At 57.6% G+C, this 10,566-nt stretch overlaps 1 protein-coding gene across 1 annotated transcript; it reads left to right on the forward strand.

The window, feature by feature from the left end:
• Window positions 1-118: 118 nt before the first annotated feature.
• On the forward strand, window positions 119-2,801 carry LOC127464789 (class II histocompatibility antigen, B-L beta chain-like; the record flags this gene model as incomplete). Its single annotated transcript, XM_051775261.1, has 4 exons — window positions 119-388; window positions 993-1,274; window positions 1,757-1,863; window positions 1,972-2,801. Coding segments are annotated over 4 exons (782 nt in total), but the record flags the coding sequence as incomplete, so codon positions are not given.
• Window positions 2,802-10,566: the final 7,765 nt, after the last annotated feature.

The following is a 10,566-nucleotide window of genomic DNA, read 5'->3' on the forward strand; positions in this document are numbered from 1 at the left end:
GGGGTGGGAAAGGGGGGTCCGGGGTGGCCCCCTAAGCTCCCAACCTGCTGTGGGGGGCTGAGGTGAGGGATGATGGGTGGGGATGGGGCACCCCCTGACCCGTGTCCTGCACACACAGGGGTGTTCCAGCACATGGCAAAGTGCGAGTGTCACTTCATCAACGGCACCGAGCGGGTGAGATTTGTGCAGAGGTTCGTCTACAACCGGGAGCAGTTCATGCACTTCGACAGCGATATGGGGGTCTTTGTGGGGGACACCCCGTATGGGGCGATCCTGGCCAGGTACGGGAACCGGAACCAAGGATGGATGGAGTACATACGGGCTAGGGTGGACAGGCACTGCCGGCACAACTACAAGCTGTTCAGCCCGTTCAGCGTGGAGAGGAGAGGTGAGCGTGGGGCAGAGCGGGTCCCCACGGCCCCTGCCTGGAGCCCTTCAAACTCTCCCTGGGAATCACCCCAGACCCCTCAGCATTCCCTGTGCCCGTCCCGTGGCCTTTTGCCCCCTCCCAGTTCTTTCCAGTCCATCCCAGTCTCTCCCAGGGCCCCCCCAGCGTCTCCACCCGGTTGGGGCCACCGAGCTCACGCCCCTCAGCCAATCCCAGCGCGGCTCTCTGATGACGCTCCAGTTGCCAGGCAGACCCAAACCAAAGAGATCCCTCACCACGACTCAGCCTCCCAGTCCCGATCGCTTCCTTCCCAGTCTATCCCAGTCATTCCCAGTCCATCCCAGTCATTCCAAGACCCTCTCAATCCACTCCCAGAAACTCTCACTCCATTCCCAGTCGTTCTCACTTCACTCCCACATCTCCCAACTCTCTCCCCACTGCCCTCCCAGCCCAGCCCCTTCTCCCCCAGTCTATTCCCAGTCCCTCCCACTGCCATCCCGGTCCCTCCCACTGCCATCTCAATCCCTACCAATGTCCTCCAAGCCCTCTGCCCTCTCTCCCAGTGCCCTCCAGCTCAGCCCAGTGTCTCCCCCGTCTCTCCCAGTGCCCCCCAGCGTGTCCATCTCACTGGTGCCGTCAAGCTCCCAGCCTGGCCCCGGCCGCCTGCTCTGCTCCGTGATGGATTTCTACCCTGCGCTGGTGCAGGTGAGGTGGTTCCAGGATGGGCAGGAGCTGCCGGAGCACGTGGTGGCCACCGACGTGGTCCCCAACGGGGACTGGACCTACCAGGTGCTGGTGATGCTGGAAATCCCCCCCCGGCGTGGGGTCACCTACAGCTGCCAGGTGGAGCACGTCAGCCTGGAGCACCCCCTCAGCCGGCACTGGGGTACGGCCCGGCCCCCCCAGCCCCAGGGGAACACTGGCAGGGGGGCCGGGGGGAAAGGGGGCAACTGGGGGTGACTGGGCAGGAGACTGGGGGGGAACAGGAAGGGCTCAGGTGGCGATGGAGAAGCTGAGAAGGAGGTTGGTGGGTGCTGGGAGGGCTGGGAAGGGCTTTGGATAGTCCTAGGGGCAGCTGGGAGGGAGTTTTCCTTCCAGCCTTTCCAGACCACTCCTGAAGTTTGTGAGGTCTTGGGTTGACTGGGAGGGGTTCTGAGAAGTCCTGAGGGGGATGGGAAGGGACTGGGAGAGGTTTTGGGGGGCCCTGAGGGTGATGGGATGGGGGTTGGAGGGTCCTAAAGGGGCTGGGAGGGGCTTGGTGGGATCCCAAAGGTGCTGGGTGGGCTGGGAGAGACTAGAATGGGGTTTGTGGGGTCCCGGGTGGTCCATGGGTGGTTTTGGGCGTGCCGACCACCCACCTGTTCGCAGAGATGCCACCGGACACCGTCCGCAGCAAGATCCTGGTGGGGGTCGGGGGCTTCGTCTTGGGCTTGGTCTTCCTGGCGCTGGGGCTCGGCTTCTACCTGCGGGAGAAGGTAAAGGGGGGTCTCCGGGGTCGTGTCCCCCCCGCCTTGCTCTCCCACAACCTCTGTGTCCCCCCATCCCCCCACCCTGCTCTCACCCCCTTTTCTCTCCCCACAGAGCTCCTGAGCCACCGGCGGCCGCAGCCCCTCCCCGTGGCCTCGGGCCCAGCCGGGACCCCCCAGTCCATCCCCACGCTGAGTTTGGGGGGTCGTGTGTCCCCTCCATCCCTGCTTTTATTCTGACCCCAGCCGACTGCTCCCAGTGTTCCCAGTAAAGCTTCCCAGTTCTCCCCAGTCCCTGTTATTGGGGGGCAGTTAGGGCAGGGGGGAGGGGATCCCTGTCATAGCTTTACTTCTTCTAAAAAACCAAGCAGGAATTTTTCCTTCCCCTGCCCCACTGGAAAAGAAAGATGTTGAATGGGGGAGGGGGCTTTGCCTTGGGTGACTCACACCCCCAAAAGAACTGGCCCAGCCCACATTGCAGGTTGGGAGCCCTCAGAAGGCTCTGGGGGGGTGGAGTTTTTTGCTTTCTCCTGGGCAAAGGGCAAGGCCCTTCACTTTGGCCTTAGCTCAGGCAAGGGGTGTGTTGGAGAGGCTCCGAGGTCCTTTTGTTCTCGGCCTGCTCATCTGGCTGTTTGCTGGTTCCTGTTTGCCTTTGTTTCCTGCACCCTGTTCTGCCCCCAGCCCGGACCTGCTCGGACTTCATGGGAGAGGTTTGACCCCCCTACAGAGGAACCTCTTGGGGAGGAGGTCGCCCTTTCCCTCCTCTGCTCCCGTGTTGGCAGTGGCGTGTGTTCATCGGCCAAAAGGGGGAATTCCCGGCCACAGCCAGCCACAGACAGCAGGAGTTTCGTGGGAAGAGCCCCATTTTCCCCTTTCCCCTTTTCCCTCCTCGCTTTGGGGGAATCTCCATTGGCGGCCCAACAGCTCCCCCTGCTGGCCGTGTTTGGAATTGCGACAAAAGGCAGAAAGTTCCCAACTCTTTCCTTTGGAAGGGCATTTTTGGGGAAAGGATCATCGTTTGGTTGGTTTTGTGTTCTTTTGTTGTTCTGCCAATACACAGATATCCTTTAATAAAGGGCTGTTATTTTTCCTTTTTCCATACTTCCTCAATTGGAGCCTCTTAATTTCGGATTTACAATTGCTTACAGGGAGGAGTTTGGGTTTCCTCATAACTCATCCCCCTTAGCAAAACACTTCAGTCTCATCCAACTGAGACAGAGGTACTGCCCCATGTTCCTGCCCTTGCCATTGCACATCCCCACATCCCAGAGCCCCAGCAAGAGCCCTGAGGAATGAGGCAGGCACAGGATCTCCCTTCCCAGGGGCTGGGGGTCAGGCCTTGGCCCTTTGCAAGAATAAAACAAATCCAGATTTATTCAGCATCACAGACCCCGGGACTTTGCTTGTCTCCACCTGTCATCACTGCCTCCAGTTTTCGGCTCTGACTGGAAGCAGGGGACAATTCCTCAGTGCTGGCCCTCAGTGGGACCCATTAACACCAGGAGAAACTGTGGACTTGGATCTGACTTTGAATTCTTCAGAGGTTTCTTTAACTTGCTCTTTGTCTGATGTTCAGGGACTCAGCACCAGCCCCCGAGGGTCATTCAATGCCTGGGGCTGTTGCTGTGCTGCTGAGCTGGACTGGGCTCCTGGCTCAGTTGAACAAAGTTCCCCAAAGAAATCCAAAGAATTTGGAGGAGATTGTAAAGCAGCAGAGGATTGACTCAAGGCAGCCCTGCCCTGACTGTGCTGCCTCTCCTGTCCCCTCCCCAGCTCTCTCATCTCTGCTGGGCAGGCAGGAACAGACTCCCCCCAGACACTGCCCAGCCCTGGGGGACAACTGAGTGCTGGGAAGGCAGCCCTGGATGGCAACAGCTCCTCAGGAAGGCAGGAAGGAAGGGCAGGAGCTGGCCAGGAGCTCTGGGCAAAGGGCAGGCTGGGCTGCACAGAACCTGGCCTTGGAGGAAGCCTCGTGCTCCCAGGCCTCCAAGAACACAGGGATTGCCACCCTACACTCTGCTGGGAGGGCAGCAGGGCTGGGCACAGAGCAACCCGGGGGGGCCTGGAGAGCCCTGGGGACAACATTTCCACACAGATGGTACAGGGGCTGACTAAGACTCCTTTCTTACAGACAAGGGGGAAGTGCAACAACCCCTGCATGTGACCAAAGGAATTCATCTGAGTCATTTGGGCTCAGGAGAGGACATTTTTTGCCTTCTTGGTGAATCTGAAAAATCGGTCTGAGAAACTGCTCAGGGGGCTGCTTATCTTTAAGCAGCAAGGTATTTGTTTATTCAATGTTGGGAGCAAGCCAGCTCGCGCTGGACAAACTTGCTCGAAGGCTTCACACAAAATCAGCATTTTTATACAATCCTCAGCTGTGATTAAATGCATATTCAAGTGATTACAACATCAATCTATGCATATTAATAATAGGCGGAGTATAGGTGGAGCTCAGGTGGGGCTTGGGGCAGTGTTTCTCTTGGCCCTTAATCCTGAGGGTACTTCCACTCTTCCTCCATGGGTCTGGGGGCTTCAGCTCATCTTCCTCAACTTGACCTTCCTTCTCTTCCATTGTTCTTGACCCGCTCACTGAAGCTTGGAAAAAGCCCTGGCTCCCGGCCTATTCCTCCTATTCAAATGTCTCCCTGATCCTGCTGTCTCTCCAATTTATCACCTCTAGGCCTAGGACATGTTCCTGTAATATTCTCTGAAGCTTTGCTCCAGTCAGTAGAACAGAACGAGCACAGATGGTCTTGGATGTTGGTAGCTTGTTAGCAGGCCCAAATTTCTTCGTTAACTCTTTTGGGCCTGGCCTCCTGTTTCACCAGGGACACAGCCCGGGCCCGGGTGTTCCCATTCCCATTCCACGTGTTTGCATTCCTGTCCCAGGTGTTCCCATCCCATTCTAGTTGTTCCCATCCCATTCCTTATGTCCCCATTCCCATTCCAAGAGTTCCCATTCCCATTCCAGGTGTTCCCATTCCCATTCCACATGTTCCAATTCCCTTTCCAGGTGTTCCATCCCATTTTAGGTGTCCCCATTCCCATTCCTATCGTCCCTCCTCCCGTTCATGGTGTTCCCATCTGTCTCAGTCTGAAGAGACTAGACTGTTTGCTAAAGAGGATGAGTTGTGAGGTAGACCCAACTCCTCTCTCTCTGCAATTGTAATGTCAAATTAAGGGGCTTTACTCGAGGAAAATGTGGAAAAACAGAAGAAATAACAACCCTTTATTAAGAAATATATGAATGTTGGCAAAAAAAGAGAAAAAAAAAAAAGTAACACCAAACAAAACAACACCAGCAAGAACCACAACAAGTCTAAAAGAACACTCCTCTGTCCTTCAGCACAGTCCTAATTGCGGTCGGCAGGGGGTGCTGTAGGACCGCTGGAGCTGTAGGACCTGCAGTGCCCGGTCACGGTCGGCAGGGGGCGCTGTGGGACCGCTGGAGCTGTAGGACCTGCAGTGCCCGGTCACGGTCGGCAGGGAGCGCTGTGGGATCGCTGGAGCTGCAGGACCTGCAGTACCCGGTCGTGACCAGCAGGGGGCGCTGTGGGCCCGTCAGTCACCCGCGGGAAGAGGGACCGCAGAGAGCGGTCCCGGACCGAGTGGGGAAGCCGAGGAGATGGAGGGTCCTCGCCTCCGTGGGGACGACAAGGAAGGCAGGCAGCACACTCCCACGGGAACTCACCGCTGTCTCAAGTGGCGAGGACTCACTGCAGTCTCAGGCGGTGGTGTCTCAAAAACTCCTCCTCCTCTCCCGCGGGCAAGCAGAACTCTCCGATGAAACACAGCAGCTCCGGCGGGCGAGACAGTCAGGCAGGTCGAAGCCAGCAGGACGAGAGGTCGAACTCCCAGGATTAACAGCCAAAAAACCAAGCTAGACCTCCGGTCCCCCTCCCCAACAAAATGCCTGTCTGCACCCGGGAGCCAGCCACAGCACTCTGCCTCTCACCTTTCCCACCAGCGCCCAGCCCCCCGCCTACCTCTCCTCTTTCTCCAAATAGCCCATTATCCTAGGTTGGCTACATCTTTTGTAATGCTAATGACCTCCCTTCCCCCTGCTCACTCCCTTTCTTTCCCTTGGAGTGAGGGCAGGGGAAGAAAAATTCCCCTGATTTCCTAATCTATAACACCATCCCACTTCTGTTTTCCCCATTCCCATTCCTGGTGTTCCCATTCCCATTCCAGGTGTCTCCATTCCAATTCCTGGTGTCTCCAGTCTCCTCCCAATGTTCCCATTCCAGGTGTTCCCATTCCCATTCCAGGTGTCCCCATTCCAATTCTAGGTGTTCCCATTCCCATTCCTGGTGTCCCCAACCTGCTCCCAGTGTTCCCATTCCCATTCCCAATGTTCTCATTCCCAGCCCAGGTGTCCCCATTCCCATTCCTGATGTCCCCATTCCCATTCCAGGTGTCCCCATTCCCATTCCAGGTTTTCCTATTCCCATTCCAGAGTTTCCCATCCCATTCCAGGCGTCTCCATTCCCATTCCAGGTGTTCCCATTCCCATTCCTGGTGTCCCCATTTCCATTGCAGGTGTTCCCATTCCCATTGCAGGTGTTCCCATCCCCATTCCAGGTTTTCCCATTCCTGCTGCCCCCATTCCCATTCCAGGTGTTCCCATTTCCATTCCTTGTGTTTCCATCCCATTGCTGTTGTCTCCATCCCATTCCTGATGTCCCCATTTCCATTCCAGGCATTCTCATTCCCATTCCAGGTGTTCCCATTCCCATTCCATGTGTTCCAATTCCCTTTCCAGGTGTTCCATCCCATTCTAGGTGTCCCCATTCCCATTTCTATTGTCCCTCCTCCCATTCCTGATGTTCCCATCCCACTTCTGTTTTCCCCATTCCCAGTTCTTGGTGTTCCCATTCCAATTCCAGGTGTCTCCATTCCCATTCCTGGTGTTCCCATTCCCATTCCAGGTGTTCCCATCCCACCTCTGTTTTCCCTAATCCCATTCCAGGTGTTCCCATTCCCATTCCTGGTGTCCCCATTCCAATTCCTGGTGTCCCCAGTCTACTCCAAATGTTCCCATTCCAGGTGTTCCCATTCCCATTCCACAAGTTCCCATTCCCATTCCAGGTGTTCCCATTCCCATTCCAGGTGTCCCCATTCCAATTCCTGGTGTCCTCAATCTGCTCCCAATGTTCCCATTCCCATTCCAGGTGTCCCCATTCCAATTCCTGGTGTCCTCAATCTGCTCCCAATGTTTCCGTTCCCATTCCAGATGTCCCCATTCCAATTCCTGGTATCTTCAATCTGCTCCCAATGTTCCCATTCCCATTCCAGGTGTTCCCATTCCCATTCCACGAATTCCCATTCCCATTCCAGGTGTTCCCATCCAAGTTCCTGGTGTCTCCATTCCAATTCCTGGTGTCCCCATTCCCATTCCTGGTGTCCCTAACCTGCTCCCAGTGTCTCCATCCCTCTCCCTGGTGTCCTCATTCCCAATCCAGGTGCCCCCATTCCCAGGTCTTGATGTCTCCATTCCCATTCCTGTTGTTCCCAGTCTGCTCCCAATGTTCCCATTCCCATTCCAGGTGTTCCCATTCCCATACCAGGTGCCCCATTCCCATTCCCCCTGTCCCCATTCCTATTCCTGGTTCCCACAGAGGAACTGCCGGATGCCGGAGGAGGGAGTCAGGATTTATTGCCCAAAGCAGGAGATTTTCACAACCAAATTAAAGCCTCAGGAATAATTGTGGTCCTGCGTTTCACACAGAAAAAGCAGGAAGTTGATCCATCGGGAAGAGCCGCAGGGGGGCCGGGGTGGGTGGGAGCAGCGGGATGAGTTCTGCCAGCAGCTCCTGCCTTTCTGCAGGGAGAGGGAAGGGGCGGATCCAGCTCCAGGATCGCTCAGGCTGCGATTCCTGCTGGGATGAGAGCGGGGAAAGGAGTCACCATGTCCCTGTTCCCATCCCAGGGGATGGATCTGGCTGTGGAGCCCAGGGAGAGTAGGAACTGCTCCGGAATCCCACCTGATCCTGCTCTGTCCATCCCACCCCAATCCCACTCCAGAATCCAGCCCTGATCCCAGTCCACAATTCCACCTGATCCCACTCTGGAATCCTGCCCTGAGCTGGAATCCCCTTCCAATCCCGCTCCAGCCATTAGGCCCCCATTCCCCTCTGGAATCCCGGCATCCATCCTGGGATCCCTGCACAGAGGATCTGGATCCACACACGCTGCTGGGACTCACTGGTGGGCGCGGGGTCGTATCCATTCCACTCCCTCTTCCCTATGGAAAGAAAGTGGGATCAGCACCCGTGGCACAGGATCCCTGGAATGCTGCCGGGTGGATCCGTGCCCCTTCCCGACTCCCATCCCGGGAGTTACCGGATCGGAGTTTCCAGACACCGACTCCCACGAGGCCGATGATGATGATGATGGCAGCGATGATGGACACAGTGTCCTAGTTAGAACAGCTGGGACTGATTCCTCACTGGATGGGTGTAGCCCAAAACTGTGTATTCTATGGCCTTCCATGCGATTTTCCCAGGAACTGTTGTCAGTAGAGGCCTGCGAGGTGGGGGGGATGTCCTGAGCACCCTCATACCCTTTCATGGACTGAGCATCCTCATATCCTTTTATGGAATTCCCCGCTCTGAGGGAAGAACTGAGCATCCTTTTATGGAATTCCCTGCTCTGAGGGGAGGACTGGGCATTCCTGCCTGAACTGGAGGATATATAAACCTGGAGTTTCGGAACCTTTTTACCACTCGTGGGATCGAGGGGAAGACTGCAGCTCACCGCTCTCAACCAGACTGAGACCACCAACCTCAACTGGACTGCAATCACCACTTTTGACCAGACTGCAACAGCTCTCCCACCAGCAGGTTTTTTCCCCTCTCCCTTTACTTTGGACTCAGGGTGGGGGGGGACCAAGGAAAACCACTTTGTTCATGCCCCAGGGTGCTGGGTTATACATTTGGGTTTTGTGGATTAAAACCAATTGTTTGTCTGTATAATCAGACTTATTGGGCAAGGGGGGCCCAAGGGGGGCCCAAGGGGGGCCCAAGGGGGCTGGGCCAGGGGGGGAAGGGCTGCAGGGGGCGGATCCCGGAGGAGGAAACCCGCCAAAAGCGGCGGCCCAGCCGAGGGAGGAGCCGAACGGGAGCACAAAGAAGAGCAGCCAAAAGGTCCTGGCGGTCGCTGGGCAATGGGGGGGGGGGGAGGGGCGAGAGCGGTTTGGGGGCCCCCGTGAGAGCCGGGGGGGAACCCCGGTAGCCGCAGAGTGGGGAGAGCGGAGAGGGACGATCCCGGAGCTGGGGGACCCCCGGAATGCTGGAGGGGGGGGAGCAGAGAGGGAGCGCCGGGCCCCTTAACCGGGGGTCCTGGAGAGGGGGAAGGCCTTGGAGTGTGGAGAGGAGGGGGGGCCTTGAGGTGGGGTGGGAGCCAAGAGCACCAAGAGGTTTGCGAGGGTGGGAGCCGAGAGAGGAGGGCCGGCCGGCCCCCGGAGGCAGAGTGGGGAGAAGTGAACCCTGGGACCCCCCTGGCAACACTAAAGGGGACCCTGGAGAGTGGGAACCCCCCGGAGCCGCGGGACCCCCGGCAGCCCGGAGAAGGGGGACCCCCAATGCAGGCAGAAGTGGCATCAGGCCAGACAGGGGGGACCCCCCTAACCCCAGAGAGCAGAGACGGGGAAATCCTGGGAGGGGATTTTGGGCTGAATGTTGGTGTTTTAGGGGTTTTTATGGACACAAGATGCCCGGTGAGTCCTAGAGCTGGACTTGGGCAGGAAGAACCCCCAAGGCAACGCGCTCACCCCTTGTTTCCCCCCCGTCAGGATTTCTGCTTCCCAAAGCTTGGGCAGATGGAGGAGGAGGCTGCGAGGAAGAGGAAGATGCCGCGGGGCCCCAGGCAGGTGAGGAGGAAGTCAGTGCCCCTTTGGGTCGGTCTTTTGTGACCGTCCTGCCGGGGTCGGAGTTGGGGGAATGGAGACTGGAATGGGGACATTGGGGACAGGGATGGGGACACTGGGAGCAGGTTGGGGACACCAGGAATGGGAATGGGAACTCCAGGAATGGGAATGGGGACATTGGGAGCAGGTTGGAGTCAGCAGGAATGGGAATTGGGACACCGGGAATGGGAATGGGGACATGGGAGACCAGGATAGGGATAGTGGGGACAGGAATGGGGACACTGAGAGCAGGTTGGCACAGCAGGAAGTGGGAATGGGGACAGGGATGGGAACCCCAGGAATTGAAATGGGGAGAGGGATGGGAACCCCAGGAATGGGAATGGGGACCGGGAAGCCCCTTCTTTGGGAATGTCTGGGAACCAGGTGTCAGAGGTTTGAAAAGAGGTGTTGGAATTGTTTCCCAGTGTCCCCCCATTCCCATCTGTGTCTCCCGGGATGGGGTGGGTTGGAGCGGAGCCGCAGGCGCTGGGCAGGGGCAGTAGGGGGAGGGCGGCTCTTGGGGACACCGCGGTGGCCGCGGGGAGGGCGGGGGGTCCTTTGTTCGGGGGCTTTTGGGGTTTGTCCGGGACCGGACAGAGCGGGAGCTGATTTTGGCCACCTTGTTCTCTTTTCCTGAGAGGAAGTTTTTTCCCCGGGGACACCTCGTGGAGAGCAACCGAGAGAGAGAGAGAGCCCGACCCATCTGGGAGCGAGGTGTTCTGCTTTGGGGACTGCCCCTGGGAAAAGGGACTCCTTCACTGCTGGCTGCGAGCACACAGGGCTGAGAGAGCTTTCTCCCCCCC

This window comes from Manacus candei, unplaced genomic scaffold (genome assembly GCF_025592945.1).
Source record: "Manacus candei isolate 608988 ecotype Guabito, Panama unplaced genomic scaffold, ASM2559294v1 h1tg000270l, whole genome shotgun sequence".
Lineage (NCBI taxonomy): Eukaryota > Metazoa > Chordata > Aves > Passeriformes > Pipridae > Manacus > Manacus candei.